The sequence below is a fragment of the Sprattus sprattus genome, assembly GCF_963457725.1.
Source record: "Sprattus sprattus genome assembly, chromosome: 2".
Taxonomy (NCBI): Eukaryota; Metazoa; Chordata; class Actinopteri; order Clupeiformes; family Clupeidae; genus Sprattus; species Sprattus sprattus.
In genome coordinates, this window is record NC_137921.1 from 48,693,180 (window position 1) to 48,718,900 (window position 25,721).

The 25,721-nt window shown below is 44.8% G+C and overlaps 1 protein-coding gene across 1 annotated transcript; it reads right to left on the minus strand.

Annotated features, from left to right (window-relative positions):
• Positions 1 to 223: 223 nt before the first annotated feature.
• On the minus strand, positions 224 to 14,928 carry ivns1abpa (influenza virus NS1A binding protein a). Its single transcript, XM_080832694.1, has 15 exons — positions 14,789 to 14,928; positions 8,177 to 8,414; positions 7,844 to 7,978; positions 7,153 to 7,322; positions 6,609 to 6,684; positions 6,087 to 6,260; positions 5,487 to 5,612; positions 3,371 to 3,478; positions 2,478 to 2,604; positions 2,076 to 2,300; positions 1,654 to 1,775; positions 1,396 to 1,522; positions 1,076 to 1,207; positions 800 to 973; positions 224 to 485 (listed from the first exon to the last, which is right to left on the minus strand). Exons 3-15 carry the CDS (start codon positions 7,952 to 7,954, stop codon positions 229 to 231), a joined length of 1,929 nt encoding a protein of 642 aa, XP_080688820.1. The 5' UTR covers positions 7,955 to 7,978; positions 8,177 to 8,414; positions 14,789 to 14,928; the 3' UTR covers positions 224 to 228.
• Positions 14,929 to 25,721: the final 10,793 nt, after the last annotated feature.

The window sequence follows — 25,721 nt, forward strand, 5'->3', positions numbered from 1 at the left end:
GCAACCCCTCCCACCCCCCAAACACTAAATATACCCACCCATTCACAATCAGATGACCTTCACTGAAGACCCATGACACTGAAGACCCCACCCCAGAAAACCTACCCCTACCCATCCCGCTTACATACAGAGACGTCACAAAGCACGATTACGGTCACTAAGCCTGTTAGTTTGGAAAAGGTGCCCCTGCCCCCCCACCCCTAATAACCCCCCACACACACACAGAACTCAGGCAGAGGTGAAGTCGGTGGCACAGGAAGTCCACTCGTCTGCATCCAGGTCGTACAGCTCCATGGTGTTCAGGAACTCATTGCCGTCAAAGCCTCCAACGGCGCAGATCAAGTTGCCGAGCAGGGCCACGCCCGCATTGCTACGTGCTGACGTCATGCTTCCCAGCATCCTCCACTCGTTGCGGGCAGGGTCGTACACCTCAAAGCAGCGTAGAGCGCGGGTGCCGTCAAACCCACCTACCACAAACAGCTTGCCTGAAAGGAGAAATGGGTTTACATATTAGCACAGTTGGATAGATTTTTAGTCAGATTGTGTGCTCTGAACCAACATTTGCACAATTAGTTGTGGCCCCAAATAAGCGCTGGTCAAATTCAATCTCTCCAATACAGATTGGAAAACAACTAAATTACGTTACATTTTTAAATACTGCCATCAAAAGACAGCATGCATTTTCCTGCTTGCAATAACAGAACCACATTGAGTCCTTCTGAGAACTTTGGTTGTCAAGCCCCTCAGAGTAGGCAACCACAGACCCAGATCACCGGGGCTGAAAAGAAGGTCTGCTCACCTTCGTACACAGTCACGCCTGCACCCCGACGGGCCACGTTCATGGGGGCGATGAGGGTCCACGTGTTGTTGTCAGGATTGTAGCGCTCCACGCTGTTCAGGCAGTTCCAGGACTCCGCTCCTCCGATTGCATACATGAAGCCATCCAACTCGCACACCGCTGCCTGATGCCTCCCTATAGAGAACACACACATGAATGTATGGCAGGGTTCAAAACCACTGCATGCCATGTGGTGTGCGTGATTCATGAATGGAAGACAGATGCGGTCAGACTTACTGATGTTGAGGGGGGCACAGTTGCTCCAGACTTTGGTGACTGGGTCAAAGGCGTCGCAGTTCTTAAGGCCTTTCTGCCCACAGGGATCCGACCCCCCCACAACGTACAATTTGTTGTTAAGGGAACAGACACCTGGAAGGCATTATGAGATTGCAGGGTGTTAAAGAGTCACCTCGACATATGTAGGTACGTACGGATAAGATGGTAGTTTAGGCCTCACAGGCTCTGCTTGAACGGTCAAGAGCTCAGTAGTAAAGTCGTTACCATGTTTTGTGCTACAGAAATTAATGGAAGGAAAGATGATGGCAGCTCATGTTCACCTGCGTTGCAGCGGTTGGTCCGAAGCTCTGGCACCTGAGTCCACTCATCAGTGGTCGGGTTGTATGTCTCCCCGCAACTCAGCTCATCCGAGTGGCCGTTGGAGCCGCCCATCACGTACAGCTGCCCCTGATTGGATGAGAGTAAGATGGGCATGTCAAAGGAAAGATATTTCTGAATAACAAAATGTAAGACTACTAGTATGTGTATTTATTAATATTCTGTGATTGGCAGATCTTGCAACCAATAGAAAGACTCACCATGAGCACAGCCATCTGGAAGCGAGCACGAGGTGTGCGCATGGGAGCCACAAACGTCCAGCTGTCATTCTTCAGGTTGTAACACTCCACAGTCCTCAAACACTCTTCTCTGTTGTAACCACCTGGCGAGTCAGGAAAAAAAGCTTACTGAGCAGCTCAGACAGAGACAGACACCCACCCAAGCCAGACAGACATCTTAGACAGCAAAGTCAGTTTGCCAACGTCAGCTTTCTTTCTTAAAGCCCTGCTGCTGATGCTAGAATTCTTTCAAGGCACCCATTTCCCCCTAAAAAGCTGGTCTGAGGCCAGTTTCTATCGTTCCTGGCCTGCAGCCCCAGGGACCTCATGGCACTCACAAGAGCTGGCCCTGGATAAGTCACTAGTCAGGCCCCTATGGGCTTGGAAGCAGTTTGGACACTGACCTGCGGCGATAAGGCGGCCGTCTAGTGAGGCGGTGCCCAGGCCGGAGCGGGCGTAGTGCATGGGGGCCAGCGGGCGATCCTCACTCTCCTCCAGCGGGCCCTCCCAGCTCAGGCTCTTGAGCAGGCAGGGCGTGGCCGATGGGGAGCTCTGAGGTGAGTTGCGCCCGTGCAGGAAGATCACGCACAGCGTGCCGTCCAGCACCGCCAGACACAGGTAGGTGTTATCTGCAGGGAGAGAGGGACTCGGATGAGAAACTCTGGAGGAGAGGAAATGAGAAGAGAGCTGAAAACTAAAAGCTACACAGGCAGGTAGCCCGGTCAGGTCTAGGAATACTACTGTGACAAGTCACCGGTTAAACCAATCATGAATCTACCACAACAAAGAATTTCCTCCAGACTTACTACTGGTCTTCTCGGAGGCGATGTACTTCCACTCGTGTTTGCAGGTCTGCTTGGTGGAGCCGGGAGAGAGGGTGCCGGAGGAGCTGGTGCTCTGCTGCCTGCTCACGCTCTCACGAGGGGCCTTCTTCTGCAGAACACCAATACACACACGGTGTATAACACTCATGCACGCTACAGACACACACACACACACACACAACCTGGACCTTCTGCTATAAAACCAACAACTAGCACGCACTCAATTCAGGCCTTTTGAGGAGTATCCAGTCATTCATTCAAATAAGGGGCCTTATGTGAGGAAGTCCTTGGAACAAAAATACACACTAGCAACAAGACTTTTGCTAATCCCCCAGACACAACACAAAATCTCAGGGTCTATCCAAGAGCTCTCTGTAGACACACAATCATACCCTCAAAAAGGCCTACACACACACCTAAAAAGACTAAAGGCATTTTTAGCTAGAGCGCTTACTTTCCCGTTCAACGTATTCTATTGCAAAAGTTGCCTTTTTCAAGAAACACCCACTTAAAAGCAGCCTATATGTTACTCCCATTTCGAAGATCAACACCATTTAAACACCATAGGAAAAACATCCACGATCCACCCACTAGCACCAAATGTCCCACCTAGCCTATAGCAACCCACCAGCTTTCATTCTGCTATGGATTGGGTACACCTCAGCACACAGAGGCCAATGGAACTCAAGTCAGCTAGCATATCTATTTTTAACATTTACAACCACTACTTACATAGCCCTATAATGACCTGGGAGGCGGGACATTTGGCTTGGCTTAGGCCAATTGGGGCAAATTGTGAATATTTGGGGCCAATGTCATGAGGCTGACTTGCTTGGCCATGCGTGGTCTGTCCCAGTTTGGCTGGTTGCATGTACCTGCACAAACTGGATGTGATCTTCCTCAGCACCAAACACCTCGGGCTGCCCGTCCAGCAGAGCTCTGTCCAGGAGCTTGTGGTCAGCTGAGTAGTACAGCGTTTGCACCTGCAACACACACAGCGACAACAACCCATGTGGCTGTCTCCTTGGCAACAGAACACCCCCAGCAACAGGGGGGTGGTGAGGTAAGGGGTAGGGGGGTAGGGGTGGGGGTGTGTGAGTCTAGGGCAACCATCTTGTTGTGTGCTTTGGATAGAGCTGGCAGTAGAAGAGCTTCTTTAGAGATCACATCACACACACAAACAGACACACAGAGATCTTCTTGCTCCTTCAGAGAAAAGTTAACTGGCAGCTGCAGAGCGCCTCCACTGCATCTGTGCTGAAAACACATTCAGGCCACCACATTCCCATCACCACAGTGCATCCTGGGAGATTGTGTTAGAGGGAAGGAAGAACTATGGGCGTCTCTTGCTGTAAACATTTTCATCATCTCATCTCTTTGCAGGCGCTGTGGCAGCAGGCATCTTCAGGTTTGTGTCACAATATAGGGGTGCTGGAACTTGTAGTTTTCAGAGCTTGAACTCCTAAATCCACAGAGGGCTACGGTTTACGGTTGACCTTCGACTGGAACATTCTGTGGAGTTACTTTATCTCTACAGGCTCCTTTGGTTGTTCTCCCATTAGCAAGCCCAAACAGAGATAAGGTATTAAAGACAACACACTCCCCTCGACTGTGAAGAAAAATAAGAGCACTTGAACAAAACTCAAAAGGAAAAAAGGGCATCGTGATTAGAGGGAATCCAGGCTCCGCAGCCATTTTAAGACTTGTAGGTGTTTTCTTCAGAGCATAAGCTACTCCAACATGGCTGCCTCTTCTTACAATTCTTCACTTCTTCTTACTCCTCTGAGTCCTATCTAGAGGAGTCAGCTCTGCAGAGTGTGTGAAGGAAGGTATAAGTGGACTTGTATGTCTGTGTGTGTGTGTGTATATATATATACACATAAATATGCGTGTGTTTGTCTAATGAGGGAGACTATGTATAAGATAAGCTTACCTACTTGATTTTTTTTAGCCATTAACATCTAAATCTGCCAAGACCCTTTGGGCTTTGCCATGTATTCCTGCTGCAATTAGAAATACGACGTACAATTCTAGTTGACGTACAGCTGTTATTGCTCATCACTTATTCATGATGGTTAAGCAGCACCAAGACACAAAGTCACAGCTGTTAAGCAGCTTTGTTGTACGCGTCCTTCTTACATGTTCTATGCTGTTCATACTGTTAAAAGCAAGAACATTTGATTTTTGTGTGTGATCTTGTGTATGTGTGCAGATCCATGGGTATTAGAGCCTAGGGAGACAGATGGGAGCTCAGCACTCCTTTGGCTGAAGCTCTGTCCCTCTCTCCTTTACGTTTTTTTTCTCTCTTTGCTCTCTCGTCTCTCTGACTCATTACCCTGCTGGTCTCAGTCTGGGCTCCGGGCGTCTTGCGTGGCCTGCTGCTGATTGGCTAACACACCTAAAGAGAGATAAATCAAGCGGGAGGAAGAGATCTGTTAGTGCTGATGGCCAAATGCACACACTTACACACACACGCACCTGCTCAGGGAGAGGAAAGAGACAGCCAGAGGTTAGTGAGAATGCCACTTGTCACCACTCTTGCGTTCCTGTCTGCCTACGTTTACGTGGCAGACGTGCGCACACACACACACACACACACACACCTCAGATCTCTTTCTGCTCACCTGGACCAGAGTGTGTACAGCCCGTGTGTACAGCTATACTGTGTAAAGTAAAAACAAAAAGCAAACACACACATACAAAATCTGACATTGTGGGATAGCATCGCATTAACAGGAAATTCTGTTAGAGAGAGAGAGAGAGAGAGAGAGACACTAGTCACACTCCTGAGACAGAGTGCATGTACCTGCTGTACAACCTGTGCTCTCTTAGGGGCCAGGCCTTCAGAGAAGGAGAAAAAAAAACACAAGCGGGCAGTTGATTGACACATCTGCAGGGAGGCCGAGTGGCTGCGTCAAACGCCATCGGAACGAGATGTAGGGAGACAGATAGGAAGAGGGTAGGGGGGTAGGAGAAGGGACCCATACTGACCTCCTCCATCAGTCTCTCCAGTGGCTCGCCGTTCTCCCACAGGCTGCGCTGCACCCACGAGATCACCTTAGAGTACAGCTTCCCGTTGCTAGGTAACATCAGGTTGTCCTCCAGCATCACCTCTAGCTGCAGCAGAGAGGAAGAGAGAACCAGAAGAAGAGCTTGATCTCTTGATTTACTCAATTATCATTCACCATCTCTTCAAAATACAATTAAATAAATATACACTGCATAAATACTGCAAATCATTACATCAGTAACTCCCTAATGCAAATCAGGAATGGTGCAAGCCTTTAACTACCCTAATTAACACGAAGTACACTGGAGCTCAAGAACATCAGCTTATGAAGACAAATATGGCTCATCCTCATGTAGGCTCATTTCAGAAGGCACAACATTCTTGGTCTAATTTCAACCCTATTCTTGGTCTAATTTACCACCATTTACAGGGCTGAAATGATTCCGCGAGCCGAAGTTAAAGGCTTGTTCAACTGGAACTGTACAATCACATAAATGCATTAAGTTCAAGGGTTAACCTGGCCTGGCCCTGACTGACTGACTGATTTAATTAATTAAGTTATTCATTAGTTGAGCGCTCACCTTCAAGCGGGGCAGCTTGAGGAAGTCCTCCTGTTCGGACACCTCCAGAAGGTGCTCCTGGATGAAGCTATCGATCTTGCCAAGAAGGCGGGCGTCTCTCATTCCGCTGGCAAAGTGGCGGTAGGAGATGGCACTTTGTGCATCCATCTTGGAGAGCAGGTAGTCTCCGCAGATCTGCGCCGTACATGCACACACACACAAACACACACAAATGCACACCAATGAAGTAAACTATCCCAAAGGACTGGCTGCTCACACCTCTTCAAAAACTCCACTGTTACGTAAGTGTGTCTGTGGATACAGTGGTGTGCAAAACATCACTGTCTTCTCTCTGCTAATGAAGTACATAGGGAATATGAGGAGAACAGGGTGGCATAAGAGCATCCCTCTTATGCCACCCTGTTCTCCTCATATTCCCCATGTACTTCATATAAATATGAAACCAGAACACAGACTGACCGTGAGTGGCAGAGCAATGCGTAACGGAGGTAAAAAAAAGAAAGCAAAGGGAAGGGAACACACCTGCTTCACTCTCTCCATCTTGAGCCGTTTGGCAGCAGAGTAGACGTCCTTCACCAGTTCCTTATCAGCCTTCAGCCTGAGGACAAGTGTTAGCAAAGAGTGAGTTTAGGATCTAGATGTTAGTTCTGTGTGTTCTTACAAGATACTGTGTGTTTACTCAATAGATGGTGTGGAATATCTGGTTGTAGCATGTCTAGTAGTGTGCATGTGCTTGAGTGCTAGGTTAAATATTTATATTTAGTTAATAGGGACATGCAAAATTCTTCATAGTCTTAAGAACAGCAAACATAAAAATGTTGATAAAAAGTTTTAATATGTATTCTCTATTGCATATTAAAAACATGTAAAACTTTGAAATGCTGCAGTTTAAGTGTAGTTTGATCGATACTAGTACACCTTGAGACATTGACACAGTACTGAAATGGCACCGAATCTTAAGAATGATCCACAAGTGTGTGGCACAATGTGTGCGTGAATCATACACAGAAACCAGAAACCACCAACACACACACACACACACACACACACACACACACACACTTACTGGGCAGTGTAGGCGTAGTTGAGCAGAACCTCAACGGCTTGCGGATCCAGGTCCTCAAACTTGACATGGGCCACACCGTGGGGCTCGGCATCGCTGTTGAAGATCTCAAACAGGTAGGGGCTGCAGCAGGCCAGCACGGCCCGGTGGGCCATCAGCTCATGACCGCACACCTGCAGGGGGCACAGGGGAGACACTTTAGGAACCAGCAGCTTCATGTGGAAATAACAAGTGGCGCAAGCTCCAAAAAGATGAATATCCACACCAGCACTGCAATAAAAGGATGTCTATTTAGCTTAAATAGAATACTCTTCAAATATTGGTGGCACAACCACAGGCTCCGCTCAGCTGGAAAAAGGACTTTAGGTCCACATAAAGGGAGGGTGGATGATGCAATACTGGATTTGAACGATTGTTAGTTTGTCCTCAAGCTACCAACATATACTGGAGCTGCCACATGACTATCCACACCCAGCATATAACCTTTTACGTCCACACCCACAGAGACACAATACAGCCCATGAGTTTGATCTTCAGGCGTTCACGGAAACAGACCAACAGCTTGCCCGCTGTGGTGTCGTTTCAGAATGACTCAGCCTTGTTACTTGGGAAGTGACAACTATGACAAAGTGAGAACCAAAGGCAAACAAGTCAGAGCTGGAGAGGCGCCACGCGCGCACACACACACACACACCTGCAGTCTGACGTCACAGAACTGGCCGCTCTTGCGGAGCGCATTCATCTTTGCCACGGTGGAGTCCAAAAAGCTTTCGTCCTCAAAGATCAGATAGCCGTTGGGAATCATTTTCAAGCTGTTTGGAGATTAGACCTAAAAAAAAAACAAGCACGACAGACAAAGAAATGCTTTCATTTTCGCAGGTACATAAGGTACATACCGTCATTTCAAATCACTTTCTGTGCCTCCAACACTAACAACCCACAATCAGACACTACTCCACATTCTGTTCATGTACAAAAATAATCAAATATAAAAGATCAGACTTAGATTTGCTTCACTGGGCCTTACCTGAAGAAAACTGGAGATCTGGAGAGAGTGAAATAGAGCGCAAGTGACAAACTGAGCAAGGCAGGCAGAAGCGAACCCTTCCTTTTGCAAACCGGCGTGTGTGTGTGTGGGGGGGTCAAATGGGTGGGGGGCAGCCGCACCAATGCAAACTAGCAGGCTTGAAGCGACTGGAATCAAGTCCTTGGGATCCCGTTGGCTATAGAGTCCAGTTTTTTCTGTGAGGCTCGTTCATTATAAACTGTGGGAGGACAAACACAGAAGAGAGGAGAATTAGGACCCTGTGATATTGGACTAATTCTTAAAACCTTTGAATGGTAGGAAGGGGAAAAAGAAGAGAAACACACACACATACACTTAATGATGAACTAGAAGAGATAAGGGCAAATACCATATTATCAAGCTTTTTCTCAGCACCTCAAAAGGCATGAATTAACTAAAATAGTACTTTGATAGACTGTGAAAGGTTAGCCTGACGATGTCATACTCATAATTCTAGTCAGAATATGAGTCTGAGCCTGCTCCATTGAGTTGTGATTATGGGGCGTGTTTCAACGAACCAGGAAAGAAAATGCCTCTTCGCTCAATTGGATACCTATAACTAAATCAGAGCAACGTAGTATGACCATCTGATACATTAAACTTTTACCGGATCCCGTAGGAAGGACGGCAAAAACATCTTTACGATCTACAAATGCCTTGATTGCGTTTCTTTGTTCCTCTTTCCAAGTTAAGGGGTTGTCGAGGTCTTCTAAAACCGACTCAATGGCAGAATCTACACATATTAGCTCTCCAGCGGCAGCCATGTTTGTTGAACACGAATTTGAACCGAGCGCTCTTTGGTGACGTGGTTGATTACCTTACTTTTCATCATCTGTCGATCAGCGTATAAAGCCCGCCCTAACACTTTGATCGGCTGTACCGTTTTCTACCTGGAAAAATCTCTCCCCAATGGCCGAAGAGCCAGACCGAACTTCCCGTCCAAATTTTTTGGTGGGCGGAGTTCAGGATGGTATCCAGGCTAGTGAAAGGTACCAATTCATTAAGAACCATGTCTGGTTTTGAAATCGAACCGACGTCATATTTTTCACCACTGACAGAAATGTTAACGCTGTTCCAGGTTTGGAATTGTACCTTGACGTATATATTCTAAATCACTTGCAAATTATGTTGACATATTCTGGCTTGAGAGAAAATGATGTATTTTTGTGTAATTTTGAGAGCTTATGGTTATTTTGATAGTTTTAGTTTATTGTGCTCATACTGAGTAAATTGCAAAATCATTCAAGCCATGTTTCATGTTTATGTTTAATAAATATATAATTTAAAGAACAACAAAAATATCGTTATCTTTCTTGGTCTTCGTAATGTTTCTTTTTTTAAATACATACTAATGTAGTTATTTTGCTACTGGAAAAATAACCTTGTATAAAGTGTACGAACTTTAGATGATAATACTGATATAACACAGACACCGACAATATAGTTGAAAATACTCAACTAATCATCATTATATAATTACTACTGACAATTGTTAGTCCATATCGCCCACCGATTAGCTCAGTCAGTTTCCTCATATGCTAAAATCAGCAAGCCCAGGGTGACTGATCCCAGATTACTTCCCTTTACAGACTAAAATAAGCCAGCGCTCAGGGGGCAGGCAAGCAAGATGTTCTAGCATGTTCCATGCCTTTCTTCAGTTAACTCCACCCCTTACACACACACCCACCCCCCCCCCGTTGTAACCCACGCCTGCAGGAACGTGTCGAGAATCCTGACCAAACATGCTAATCCGGCTCACACCCCCTCATGTATGGCCTCACGACCTAAGCACATGGGCATGAGCACACGCAAAGCACAGGCATAGACACGCACCCACAAAATGGAACCTTGGGAAAGTATTGCAACAGCATAGGGACATGATATTCACTGGTCCAACACAGTATAGACTTACTCGCAATGTACCATTGTCACATTAGTATACTTACAAGAGACGGACTCGGAAGTGCTCACCCTGCCACAGACCATGCTCAATCAAATCCAACGTGGACACACACACCCCTCTCACACCCCCAGACTCTACTCCGCCCACCATTTCAGACATCCTTTTCTGACGTGTGCCCAAAATCAGGAGCCCTGTACTCCCATAAAACCCCTTCAGCTCCACCCCTTTATCCCTCCCTCCCACACACACACACACACAAACTTCTATGCATTCATAGGTGAGGGGTTTTACAACCAAACGGCAAAATACTGCAGACACACACACAAACACGCAACCAGTCAATCACAATGGCATAAGTCAGTCTGTGTGGAACCCTGAGGCAGAAGCACCCTCCTCTGTTTGTGTTTTCCGAGCACCGTTTACTGTTGCCAAGTCTACAGTTACCAAGTTACTTAAGCAAGCACTTGAGGCTTTACTGAATGCGGGGTGGACCGTATTAAGTATTCTTAGGTATTCTACTGTGTTATATCCCACTTTCCAACTCAAATTGCCAAAGAGTACATCGGTGCAGCTCTATTCTAAAACTATTTCAGGAGCACGTCCAGGTCAACTCTACAACCTCAATGGGACCTTGTTGCCTTCTAAAAATATACAGGATCATCATCCCCCCCTCCAGGGACTCATAAAGACCACAAGAGCGACAGACATTATAACTGGCCCACATCCTGAAGGCTTCTGAACTGGGTCAGACTCGGGACAGCCCTGACCTCCTGTGTCTGGATTCACGGGAGGGTTTGGTCAGAGGAACAAAGGCCTTACGCGTAGCCCAGATTAGATAGACTGGCCTTAATCTCACACGTGGATGTACGCCACAGAATCCAGTTAAGGCTGCTGCCATTCAAACAGAGTCCAGTAGTAAACCCACACACACACACACACACACACACACACACACACACACACACACACACACACACACACACACACACACACACACACACACACACACACACACACAGTTCTGAGTTAAAGAGAAGGGAGAGAGAACGACATGGGGGCGGAGGGGACGCAGTTGAAAAAGAAAGACCATGGACATTAATAGAAGTAACAGGGTATTCAGCGTGAAAAGACACTTTTGTGAGTTCCTCCCCCCCCTCCCCCGCTCTCTCCCTCATCCTCCTCAAAAAATGGTACACTCTGCTTTTGTCTGCATGTGGGTGTTCCGCTTCCAGCAGATCAGCAGACTCAGCCACAGTCAACGGAGCCGTTCATGGTCTCTGTGTGTCACAGCAATTACCTTAATCTCAACCATGAGACCCCTCTCCCTGCCCCTCATATAAACACACAATCCAGTCTCTTCCCCGAATTAACTATACTTCCCTGCATTTGCAGTCAGGTTAAGATTCGCTTCAACTAGGTGTATGTTGTGGGGGAGGGGGTATCTATACAATACAGCCATAGCATGAGGTGTAATGACATCTGTCAATCAAACTGTTTGTTTCTACAGTCAGAAAGAAATTTACAGGGAATTCGAAAGGAGAGGGAGACGGGCGGACACTGATGCGGAGGAATGAGAAAATAAAAAAAATGCATAGCATTTCTTTGGAGCAGCAGGTCACATGACCATGGGGATGTGGAGGAAAATGAAAATTCCACAAGTGCCATCCTGTACCATCAAAAGACTAGCTTGCTTCTGTGTGTGTATGCTCTGTAGGCAGCCTGCATAAAATGCCGCTATGGGAGGGTGAAGTCCACTGGCCTAGTAAGAGATCTCAGTCTGGCTGTGTGCATATATTGCTTTGGTCACTAATTTCCAGGGGTTATGCAAAATCTTGCACGCTGGTCTCTCACTCAACCATTACTTCTTTCTTGTCTCACTCTCACAGATGCACGTGCACCTTTTTTCCCTTTTCCATATTATGCATTTACCTAACCTCAGGCTTATATTTTAGAAAAATCATTATGGCTTTTAAAAAATGATTATAAAAAAACACAACAAGCGGTTCAAAAAAAGAATACAGAAGCTACTTTCAGTGGAATTTTAACTCTTAACCTCACAACTAACGGATGCACATGCAACCTTCTGAACTCAACATTGGTTAACATGTTTACAGCACAAAACAACAGGTTGGGTTTAGTTTCAGATACACACACGTCATCCATGAAACCAGTCAGCACCATCAACTACACAGTTTATTTAACACAAAGAATTTTACTATGACACTGGATGATGACATGGTGTATTTTGCCATTGGAACCCCAAACCTTATTTCTTAATTCTTACAGTGTCTCTTTGGCCCTAAAATGATAACTCTGGCTAGTGTCTTTGGCTACCCACCAATCTGTCTAGTGAGAGAAAATGTGTACTGGAGACGAAACACTTCATAATCACTCTGCACAGTAATTAGGAGACAGACAGCAAATACAAAAAAGCTCTGCTCTGAGCACAGAGCTTGGGCTGAACTCTGTGGATGAACAGCAGACTAAACATGAACAGTGGGACAGTGGGGCTACTGCTGTGTCAAGCAGGAACGGTTTTAACGAACACAATCACTGCAGGGACAAGTGGGCATTATTTTAAACGTGGTCCTGTAAAACAAAAGAGATTTTGTTCTGCAACGCCATCCCCTCTGCCACTGGATTCCCACAAAGCTCTACATAAACAGCACACATGGGGTACAGCGGCGAAAGGAAACCATGAGTATTTGGGGAAGTTGATGACTCACTGCTTCCTGCTTGAAAGCAAATTAGAGGGTGTGTGGATTTCTAGAACATCAGAAGGTGATCTATGGGTTTAAATGTTTTCATTTAATCGGTCGGTTTAAGAGTGGCAGTAAATATATTTTGCCTTCATATCACTTACATAGTTGTACGTTATCAACGCCAAGGACACAGGAGCCAGATTTAAAAAAAAAAGTCTTCACTGTAGCCATTTGCCCAGAATCCAAAGCACAGCCGCTAAATATGCACCAACTGGCGTCAAGGCTTTTCACAATTGCCATTCCGGATTGTGCAGGTTTACATGAGACACGACGGATTTCCTTCCACCATGAAGCACGCAGAGGTCAAATTCCCATAGCGTGGGACTACTGACGCAGTCAGGTAGCACGCGGAAGCTAGCTCAGGCCAGTACGGGATTGAGTGAAATTCCAATGTGTATGCCAAACCGATAAGGGATAAGCAAGGCTTTTCGCGCGCTTGATCTGTTGTCGGTAGAGCCGATTTTTGGCAGCTACAATGTGGGTTAGCAGAACAAATGACCATCAATTATATTGTCTTGTAGTCACCTCCGGAGACCTGACTGTATTTAACCATTAACGTTACTGAATGTCGATTAACAAAACCTACATTTCCATCGTGTGAATGGTCATACGTCAGAATATAAATGCTACACAAGCCACTGCTGTAGAACACTGCTTGGTTACAGACCCCGTTTCGAACAAAGATATTGGCATTGGCAACACCAGATGCTCTTTTTTTTAACACTGAATTGCTTCGCTGCAATTCATGCTGAACATAGGGCTTCAGCTCTCAACTGCCCCCCCCCCCCCCCCCCCTTCCACACACCCCAAGCTAAGAAAGTGGGTCAGTGGGGCTGAACATTTCACTACCCAGTGGTGTTGAACATTTTCACTACCACCGTAAACTACTACTGCAAGAACGGGCAGCACGAGAATCGCACCCGCCGACTAAGCCGATGCGCATGGCTCACGCCTTTGAAAAGCACAACGTGCAGTGGACTAATGTTATAATGTTAACGCGGGCAACAATACACAGCTAACGTGAGGAATCCACAGATACCATTCAGTCCATATCGTTCATTTGGCTCAACAATGTGCCCTGCTGTCCTTCCTACAGTTTGGTAACGTTACCTCAACCAAGTTACACAGAATAACACCCGACTGATCGACAATGAGCGAGTTGGGGATATCGTGATATTAAAATGTGGTCGCTGCCAGAAATGGATGACGAAATTGTTAACGATAAGGGTTCGCAACCTAACGTTATTTCAAACACCTTTTCGCGGTCATGCCACGTCCTTACCTTACTCAATATCATTGCCGACCCAGTCACTTCTCAAATTTGTCTCAGACATGAATTTGCAGCCGGGCACAGGGCGTTTTTAACCATTGAATAGCGCTAAGGTTAGACACAGATTTGCGGTTAAGTAACCATGTCTGCCATTTGGAAAAAGGGCTCTAACGTTACCTAGCTCGTGCTGATGGCGGGAACCTAACGTTGACCAACTGTATTCACACTTCCAGGCTAAACAGTTAGCTACTAAGGTAAATTGTAATCCCTAGTTATGGAAAGAATGTATTAACAGCCAGAATTAGTGAAATTACTGTAGAAGTGTATCTGCAATGACTACCCGAATCAATGCGTAAGTAGTCATCACCAAAGATGAATGCAGTTTTACTACGTTACAAAATCCAAGCCCGCTCCGGGTCTAAAAAGACATTAACGTTAGAACAGCAGTAACCTAAATGTTACTCGCCCGATTTTGTCTTCTCATTGCGACATCAATAGTATGATAACGTAACGTATTGGTTAAAGTTAGCATGCCAGCATGATCCACGGCCGTCTCGTTCTCACTCAGGAACAGTGACAGCGGTCAGACAACGACAAACTGGAGTTATATATTAGTAACGTTAGTGAGACATCCTTACCTGGTCTGTTTTACAACTGATAATGATAGACATATTTAAGGTGAATTCGATGCGGTCAAGCGGGGTAGCTGCAATGAATGCGATGCGGCTGGCACGACTCCACTTCCCAGAACTGTTCCTCGCGGTGACAGCGTATCTCACTTTCCAGCGGTGAAGCGTCTACGAATGAGCGTTTCTGTAGGGCGGTGTGGCGATAGAGAGCACTTACAAAGCCGAGGCTACTGGCACGTGTGATGTCATCACGCAGAGCAGAAGACACGCCTGCGGAAAATTACTGAGCATAGCAGCGGGGGTGAGGGAGGTTCTTCTGTCGTTGATCTTCAGGATGTCTGGATAAAGTTTCTCAGGAGTGTATTGAGGAAGTGTAGTGTACTGATGGGAAACATGGGAGCGCTCTGTGCAATTCTAGCTTCGACTTGTGGTTTTGTCGACATATTTTGAATCATCTTTTTGAATAATTTACCCTTACAGTGGTTATTTAGAGCAATTAGATCAAAATATTGGTAAAAATCCCCAGTTTGGCATGCCACTTCTGTATGTGTCTGTTTGTGTGTGTGTGTGTGTGTGTGTGTGTGTGTGTGTGTGGGCCGTAGAGAGAGAGACTTAATAGGCCTGCTCTCCATTGAGAAATTCAAGCTCTTCCTTGATCCTGTGACGCACCTGAGTAATGATGACTCGACGGCTGTCTGTGCAGGTAAGATTTTATTCTGCTCCTGTAGGCACTAATGCGATTAATGGCTCATGAATCACTACTACAGGCTCACAAGCAGTGTGCCTGCTTTAGTGTGAATGGCACTAAGCCTACAGTTCTCAAATGTGCCTCTTTCAACAGTGACGCTGGCTAAATAAGCGCACAGGACAAAAATCAATGTGAGAAAGTATTGGGATGTCATGTCATCCGGGCAGTCCAGTGGGCAGAGCCATCAACAACTCGTAATAGGGCTGTTATTCTGCTGCCCTTTGTCAGTAACTGAGGCTGGGGGATTACAGGCTTGGTCCTGTTTACATTGCAGACCCATTGTTGACCCAGGGCAAAATTCCCGTCCTGAATGACTGTTTGTACTACCCATAGGCTACTCCACCTCCCTCCTGCTTTGGCGCGAGGGCCCAACGAAAAATGATGACCTGTTGCTAGGCAGCGTTGCATTGCATTCCCTCGCGCCCCCTGAAAAACAAATTTCTCGTGCATCAGATTTCACCAGACTGTTCGGCTTTGTGTCAGTGTGTGGTGCCGCTAATTCATTGGAAAGTTCCAACGCAGGAGGGTTTGTCAAGAAGGAGTACTGAGATGAACAGACAAGCCATATCTGCTTACATAGCAAACCGAATACTTTCTCATCTTCTCCGGAAAGTGACATCCCACCTGCTGAATCTGAGGAGAATCTGCCTAGGGGGATAAACCAAGATCATTAGTTTAGTACTAATTTATGGAGCCATTCAATGATGATTGTAATCATCCCAACCCCAAAATGAACATTTATTCACTAAACTGCCTCCGCTAAAGGTCCTTCGTAACAGTATTCCTGACAGACATCATTGCTTAAAACTCCCAGGGGTTTGTAGTGGCAATCAGGTAAGTTGAAGAGGCAAGCATATCTTATAGAAGGTTATACTGGCTCTTATGGTAATATCAGTTCATCATAGTACAAAGGCCAGTTCAGGCCAAAGATTCATGGCGAGATGAGCTACAACTACTTGAAACCAGGAACTTACAACAAAGAGTTCTAACACCAGAGGGCTCAGACCACTGGGAAATCTTGCAACAGCACCAATGTACAATTGCGGGAAATCCTTGAATTTGTGTGACTTTTCAGGATTTAAATAATCTAGAAGGACTAAATGCCGCTTATAGGTCTTACAGTAGTCATGCTAGCACTCTATTAAGCAATAAGCCCCAAGAGGCCGTGGTTTGCGCTGATTTTAGAACAGGTAAGGGGAGTTGTTAGGCACGACGCTTCAGTGTCCCAGATGATGTTGCTCCACATGTGTATGAAATGCGCTATATGAATAAAATTGCCTTGCCTTGCCATTCGCTGCGCAGTAATATTGAATGTTATCATAGAATGTTAAGGTTATGCTGGATTTTACAACGGCTCAAGGATTGGAACAATCAGTTTTAGAATTCATATTTAACCATGTTTATTATGCACAAACAGCCTCAGAGGAGCTGATATGAGATCATATTAGGGCGAATAGAAGTGTGAAAGAGTCATCATAATGTGTGTGGTTATTTCATCATCCTAAATGGCCCATTGCGCTCATGAGTTGTGAGTGGCACAGCAGTCAATAGTTGCTCCGGCAACGAGGTCATTAATTCTGGTGCTGTCGTTTGTAACGAGCCCTCTGTGAGATAGAGCGGGCACGTGGTGAGGCCCACCGGTGACTTCAGCACCCTCAAGGAACTGCCATTTTATTAAAGGCACCCAGTGCAACTTTATAGGCTTGAGACTCGAAAAATAAACATTCAATTTCTAGTCTTTTTTACACGTAGTAAGTTTCAATAACTCCATACCATTACATATCGACATTCAAGGAGCAATGATGAAACGTCGTTGTGCGCTGAGAACTGATAGAAAATCGTACACAACAACAATCGCCGGTGGGGAGAGGCCATTTTTCCATTGACTGGAATCCTGCTTTATTTATTGGTGGCACCAATAAATAAAGATTTGGGGGGAAAATGGCGGCGATTGTTGTTGTTTACGATTTCTATCAGTTCTCACCGCACAACGACGTCTCATCTTTGCTCCTTGAATGTCGATATGTGATGGTATGGAGTTATTGAAACTTACTACGTGTACAAAAGACTAGAAATTGAATGTTTATTTTTAAGCCTCGAAAGTTGCACTGGGTGCCTTTAAGGTTAGATGAGCAGGGGTGACTTTGTGTAAATAGGAATATATATATTTTTTTCATCCCATGGGAATATATATATATTTAATGTTAATATATATATATTCCCATGGGATGAAAATGGTTTTAATGTAGGGAAGAAGGCCAACCATGACAAGATCAGCAGTTGTGAGCTCAGAGTTCTCTCTGCAGTTTCTGTGACTATGGTGGTGTCCAGAGAGAGGAGGGTGTTGGGTGGTAAAGGGTTGGCCAGGTAAGCAGTGGTTGGGCCACTGGTTATTGAGGGTGAAAGCTAGTTGAGTCACCATGGACATCAATAAAACATTTTCTTTTAATTCATCAAAACTAAAGATAAACAAAATTCCCATACACCTTGCCGGGCAGCCTCTCCCTCTCCTTCTATGATAATACTGATACTGATGAAGTGGCCATATTACCTACTGTTAATTGTTAACTTAAATGTATCCCCCTATCTGTTCATCAAATGGATGTTTACTAACCAAATTTTCTCTATTTTATAGCGTGACCTTTGCTCGCAAATGCTGATGGCTGTGGGTACATTGTTCCTCATCATCATATCCATTAAGTACATAGCCTATACACATATTGGCAGCAGAACACTATCCACACACTTTGTTATTTTCCTTCCTCTTCTAGTCTAGACTTACCCTCCAGGCCGTCCATCCATTATTATACCCGGCTGACTCCAAGCAGATGGGTTCCCCCTTATGTGCTTAAGGTTTCTTCCTGATTAACAGGAAGTTTTTTCTAAGGGGGTTCAGGCCCTGGGCTCTTCTGATCACCCTGAGACAATTTTATTGTTTTGGCACTATATAATTAAATACATATAAAATGATTACAACATTGAGAACAGAATGGAGAACATTGTATCAGACAGATTATCTGGACAGCACTGGCATCTCAAACATAATAAAATAGATACATAAGGCTATAAAGTTAAACGAGTCGTACAACTATCAGAACATGTCAGTAGCTCATAGTTTAGTGACGTGTATAATAAACTTTACTTACAGTGCCTATGTTTTTATTACATTCATGGAATACTAAGGCCTCAGCAATGTTTTGTTTCCTCCAGAAAAGTAGATCATTGGATCTGGGTCATTAACATTAAAGTACCTTGGCTAAATCCTCCTACTTTGCTAATGCTCAACTGAGGCAGTGAGCAGCCTGGACCTGTAAAGTTAGGAGATGGAGGAGTTGGATCACTTAAATCTCTCGATGTGCACATGAAAGTGTAGATGTGGCTCTTGTTTGCTTTTGTGTACTGAGTTGACACTTGACACTAGTGATAAAATCAATTGGGAGAATGTATAATGCCATTCTTTAAAATTAACCTTTTTCTGCTGTAGCAAGCCCCTCGTGTACGTGTGTGGTCAAGCTTAATAAAAACTTTAATTTTGTCTGAGCTGTTTGTGGCTACTTGTACCCCCACACACACACACACTTGCACAACGAGAGAGAGAGAGAGAGAGAGAGAGAGAGAGAGAGAGAGAGAGAGAGAGAAAAGAGAGTGTATAAATGTCTGGTCTATCATTGTCTTGTCTTTTTTGGGAACACTGTGTTCTCCATTTGTGATTTGTCCTCACATCCCACCCTCCCCCTTCATTCACTGAATGGCCCAGCCATCTGGTCCATGTCCAGTATGGTGCTGTGCCTCCTAACAGGGAAAGTGAAGGCTGGTCAGTGAGATCTGATCCCAGATCAGTCAGTTGCCAGAGCCAGGCAGAGATTACAGCCATTGTTTATTAAGGTCACCTCACACGCCCTTGGACTTCTCACCTGTGAACGAACTCACAGTGCTCTTTTTTATCCCTCATCTCTCAACACTACCTCCCTTCTATGATCAATCATCTGCTCACAGAACACACACACACACACACACACACACTCAGATAAAGTTTGCTTACATTGGCATCCCCCCTGTGAATCCCTGCCTGTTTGCCCAGGTTTACGCAATGTTATGTGTTGTTTTAACTCATGCAGAATGAATCAGAACCAGAACTGAAGAACCCTGTTCTCTACGGTATCACTGAGCAGAGCTGTGGGTTTTATGATCTTCTTGATACCCTCTGCCTGAACAGAGAGCACCCAGAGACAAGAAGTAAAAAGTTAATATGCTTGATTAAACAAATAGGGTAAGGCGATGTGATTAGCTTTGCCATCAAAGAAAAATAATCTCAGTGTCCTTTCTTGGACACTGGACACTTGAATCTCAGTGTCCTTTCTTGGACCCTGGATTCTGCCGTATCTCTGGTTTTGCTTTGAAAGGGGCCCTGTTTCTCATTCAACATTAATGTTGCAGTAAGTCGTTTTTGTTGTCAAAGCTGAAAATGCTTCCAAATGTATAGTTTAACCTAACATTGTTCCACATTATTACTATGCACCTTACACACTTTGATTCACTGTTTCAGCCCTTTTTTAATATTTGTTTACATGTCTGGACCATCTAAATTGCCAACAGGTACATATACAAAACACCTCAAACGTCGTCAACACATCAAAAGTATAAACAAACACAGAAGACACAGGACTAACTATTATCCAGACATACTGCACCTTTTATCACTTAAGAATTCTCATAGTGGAAAGACCAGTTTGAGGATTATACCAGCAAACCTGGATTGCTATTCAAACACCAACAAACAAAACAACCTCAGGGGTCTGTCATCATCATCCCATAATTTAGTTCAGAAATAAATGAAGCCCTTCAGTTTCATATCAAAACATGCCTTGCAGGGACACACACATGCAGAAGGCTTTATTTTTATGAGTATTTTAAGAGTATGCCTGAGCTGAAGTAAAGCGGTTTGACAGCAGAGGCTGGGGACAGGGTGTGGGGTGACTTCAGGAGGTGTGACAGAGGGAGCAGGAGGCAGAGGGCAGCAGACAGAGGACTGAGGACAAGTTGTCTGATGAGTAGACTGGGGGACACAGGACTAGAGGCAAAGTCTTCAAATTGATATGGCAGACATGCTGTCAAGCTTTTCAAACGGCTCCTCCCAAAATAAAGTAATCTTGTATTCCCGCACAGTTGTCCCGTGGATGCTTGTTAGGGACATTCATGAGGAGAAGTCTAGCAAGCTCTCTTAACAGTCTTTTATCTTGCTAAATATAACACAGGTAGACAATTCACTTTTTATGACTTTTCATAGAGAGAGAGGGGGGGGGTAGAGAAATGCTGAGCTGCATTCCTCTTCTTTATAGTTCCTCTCTTCCCCTGGCATGAAAGGGGCTGTGTGTGTGTCCTCTACTGATTGCTCTTATCATTTCATTTTCTCTTTCCTTCCCCCCTCCCTCGGACTCCCTCGGAATATTTTTTTCTTCCCTCTTATGCAGCCTCTTCCCCTTTCCTTTCCTAACACATCTATCTCTTCTTTGTGTGTAAGAGAGGAAGAGGCGGAGACAGAATGTATGTCCTGCACAACATTTTCAGTGTTACAAATGTGAGGCTAAGTGTGATGAATAATTTATCTACCATCCTATGAAGAGACTGCACGTGATTCTCTCTCTCTCTCTCTGACCCACCCTATCTCTGCCTCTTTTTTTCTCCCGCCCCCGTGATAAAAGGATATCATTGGAAATCAATTATTCACCACTCAAAAGTGATTAAACACAGATGACTGGTCTCATGGTCTCATCCACACTAATCAACAAGGGAAGGTTACTGTGTGTGTGTGTATGTGTGTGTGTATGTGTGTGCAACAGGAGTGAGTAATAATTCTGGACAGTAGTGCCTCTATTCTTATACATATCTGGCTTCCATCCATTATTATTCCTATAAGACGGAAGCTATGACAGAAAATGTTTCATTCAGTAGACACACACACACACACACACACACACACACACACACACACACACACAAACAGCGTTCCAAGTCACATTATGTCTGTAGAATTTTCTCACATTCTAAATCGTTTCTTATGTTTGCAGTGTATATATCTTTGGCCTTTATCTTTCTGTTTTTATGCCTTTTATGTGTGCATTTGTGTGTGTGTGTGTGTGTGTGTGTGTGTGTGTGTGTGTGTGTGTGTATGTGTGGATGAGAGAGGCATGTACGTATGGGGAGAGAGAAAAAGAGAGAAATATTAATATAATATAAAATATATTGCTATAGTGTTATATGATGAAAAATAAAACATCAGAAAAGAGTGTGGCAGCTGAGTCAGGACTTCTTCTGTGAGCAGAGCTGGGAAGTGAGACTGGTGTAATCAGCCCTGATTGGCCATATCCCTACGATGCTCGCCATCTCCCTCTACCAGAGTCAAAGAGCAAAGGGGTCAGCTGGTCAGGTGAGGCATGACACACCACCACTTTGATTATGGGTAAGCTCTATCCATGAGTACAGGTATAGTAATAGAGCTACATCATTCTTAACGCTTCAATGTGGTATGATCTTACGGTTGCATAGACTTTCACAACATTCACCTTCCACTCTTTGTGTCTGAACATCTTCAGCATGGGTCACAAATAGAAAGCAAACCCAGCCCACTCCTGTCCCCACCTCCTAAGACCCCAAACTGCACCAATCACAGACCCTGATGGGGTTCCATTCTCTTCACACCGTATAATAGACAGAAACTGGTTTGGCAACCCTTGTCCAATCCAATTAGTCAATAACCTGCGCCATGGTAACCACAAGCTCTATGGTAACCACTGGCACCATGGTTACCACGAGAGCCATGGTAACCAGCAGCCCTGCTGATGCTTGTCTTGCCTGGAACAGAGAGCAGTGTTATGTAAGGGCCCCCTCTTATGCAACAAAGAAAGACACATGGGAATGTATGTGCCTGCCTATATGCATGCAAAATTAAGCAGCATGTACATAGCAGTGGAAGACGCAAGCGGACAACTTCTTCCTTGTTCTGCACACATAAAACACTGGACTAGGCCAAAAGGTCTAACTCAAGGATTGGGGGGTTACCATGTGGCCGTCGGGTTCGGTGTGTTCAGCTAACGTGAGGCAGACTGAGAGACAACTCCATCACATCAACCTATGGACACAAAGATGTGGGAGACAGACATTTTACACGTCATCTCAATACATCACCTTCCTGACATGTATGGACATAGAGGAGGAGGGGAAGAAACCTCCAGTGACCCAGACATTGGCAAAGAACAACAGCAAGAGGAAGAACGTCAGAGCCAAGAGAAGCAAAGAGGAAAAGGAAGGAGAAATGAAAAGGAGCTCATTATACACACTCAAGCTCAGCAAGCAGCCATGCATGTTAAAGAGGTGCTTGAGTAATGCTGAATAACGACAGCATAATTAAGTGCCACTCGCATTTCCTGTTCCTGTCAGCTCCCCGGCCAATCAGCAGCCACACTGCGCGTCCTCTGGCAGTACTAAAGGTCATGAGTCACACTGGGACAGGCGGGCAGAAGGACCTCCAGTTATGTTCATAAACATAAATAAATTCCACGAAATACAAGCTTATTGAATTCATTACGGAGCCAAATGCATGCAGATGTGTGCTTTTGCATTAATGCAGTGCCTGGATGAGTTGAGGTGATCTGCTGAGGGTGTGATCAGGTTTGAAGCTCAACTAGATAAAAAGCTTTTCCTGTGATTGCTGTGAAAGTACATGCAAAGGCATGCATGGCTGGGGTGAATATGTGCTTTCTGTAAGTGTGAAAGTCCTGTCGTAAAATTCCAGGGATAATTCTGCTAGCAGGGCATACAAAAGAGCATATGCCCAGTGGCCTGTTGTCACCACCCATACCTTTTAAAGATTCAGTAGTAAATAGTAGTAAATAAAATGCTTTTATAATTACAACCAAGATTGGAAAGGCAAAAATTCAGAATAAAAAATCCCTAAATATTCTACTACAACAATCTACTTTTTACAATTTTATGGCAATTTGAAAGTTTGGTTTTCTTAAAATGTAAAGAAATGCGCAAAATGACTAAAACAAAGAAACTTTATGGAGGGCTTATGGAGTCAATTGGCAATATTTGTTGACAACAACAAAATCTTTATAATACAACCTTAAGGAGTAGAATCCAAATGTATCTAAATCCAATCTGTTCCAGCCCTGTGTATATATCATAAGTCTTACTTCGGTCAATACCACTCACAAATAGCTCAAGATGTACGAGCATGATTTGAGTTATTGGTTATGCTCCTTCTAGTATCTTGTGGCACAGGTCAATGAGTTCAGAAGAACATAATTAACATGTACACTCACAGACACAAACACACACGACTTGTGGGCCATGTAGGTTCTTGTATATGCATGACGCTGCTGATTATTTTAGTAACAAATATGTTACACTTTTTTTTCCAATGTCCAATCACCACATAAATAATACCAACAATGGCAGCTGACAATATAATGACGTCATGGTGGCAACAGCTCTGTGCTTGTCAATCATCTGCTCACGTAACACACTCGGTATTGCCTTTTGATCAGCACACATTAATCTGCCTTTGGACTTTGACCTCTAGCAACTCCCCCTAGCACTAATCCCCGTCATCAAGGCAAAGTAAATGCACTTAAAGGCCACAGAGGTTTGTCCTGTGAAAAGAGCATGGATACTAGCAGTAAACGTTTCCCTTAAGGCCTCAGATCTCACAGCTAGCCACAAGGCTAATGACATAACACTGCTGCTCATTAGAGTGGCATGCTTTTTCTGAGGACTGGCTATGTGACTATGTATGTATGCTATGAAAACAACATTTCCCAGGGTTCTAGCTCAAGCAGGTTCGTTTGAGGTGACTTAGCCTCACATGCATTTGCCCAGTTAGCGTCAAGTTATGAAAACACCAGTTACTTCAGCATTTCAGTTGGGGTCAATATCAGGAAAGTAACTGACTGTGGTGAGTGCAGAGGTATTTTACCCTAGTGGCCTTCAGTTAGTGTATCAGTGACAGTCAGAGGAGCAGATAACTTAAAAAGTCAAGCTGGCCCCCAAACCAATACCTTTGACCCCAGGATAATGAAAAGATTAGATATTTGGAATGTGACTGGGATTTGCTTAAACACACATGCACTTTTTAAACTCACTCACTCTTTCTATTGCACACACACACACACATACACACACACACACACACACACACACACACACGCACACACACACACACACACGGGCAAACGCATATGCACACGCCCACGCACACACACACACACGCACACACACACACACACACACACACACATATACACACACACACACACACACACACACACACACACACACACAAACACACACATACATACACACACACACAATGATGTGGGTCTCATTAGATCCTGGACATGCGGTCAGTGAACTGTTTTGAGTGTAATGGGCCACTAGGGCTCCACATAAGCAGCTCCACGTCACTGCGACCCCAGCCACGGGGCGCCTGTCCTGGGGAGGGCCCAGATGAGTCCCTGTCCTTGTACTATATCTTTAAGCTTGAGGCAGAAGAGATACTACCTGAGGTGGAGAGAAAGAGAGAGACTTTTTTGAACCCTTTTTTGAACCATTATCTGGATCAAGTATACCTTAAACATATACCTACCCCAACTAAACCAACACCATGGTATGACAATGCATATTACCAATTAAAAATCAGCGAGATCATCAGAGAGAGAGAGATAAAGAGAAAGAGAGAGAGGGAGAGAGAGCGAGAGGTGAGAGAGAGGGAGAGAGAAATTGTATGGTTTTGCATGCCTCAGTGCAGAGCCTTCTTCTTCCTCCCAAAAGGAGGGATCACAGGAAGATTTCCATGAGTGTGTTGTTAGTGTTGTGACAATGGGTGAAGGAATGGCCACAGGTGTCTGACCACTGGAAAAAATTACATAAACAAAGCAAGCAATATTCAGGTAGACGGACATCCATCTGTCCATCCATTCACATTTAAATGTAAATTAGCAGCCAAAAGGGTTGACGGAAAAACACCAGGCTGGAAGGCTGAAGTGTGTCTGAATTTTATGGGACAAAATAATGCACTAGAGAAGTAAATATTGCAGACACTACGATAAATATGACTCCATGAAATTATGAAATGACTTCCAATATCACCAAGTAGTATATAAGCTAGTGGCACAGTATTGGCATGGCTGTTAA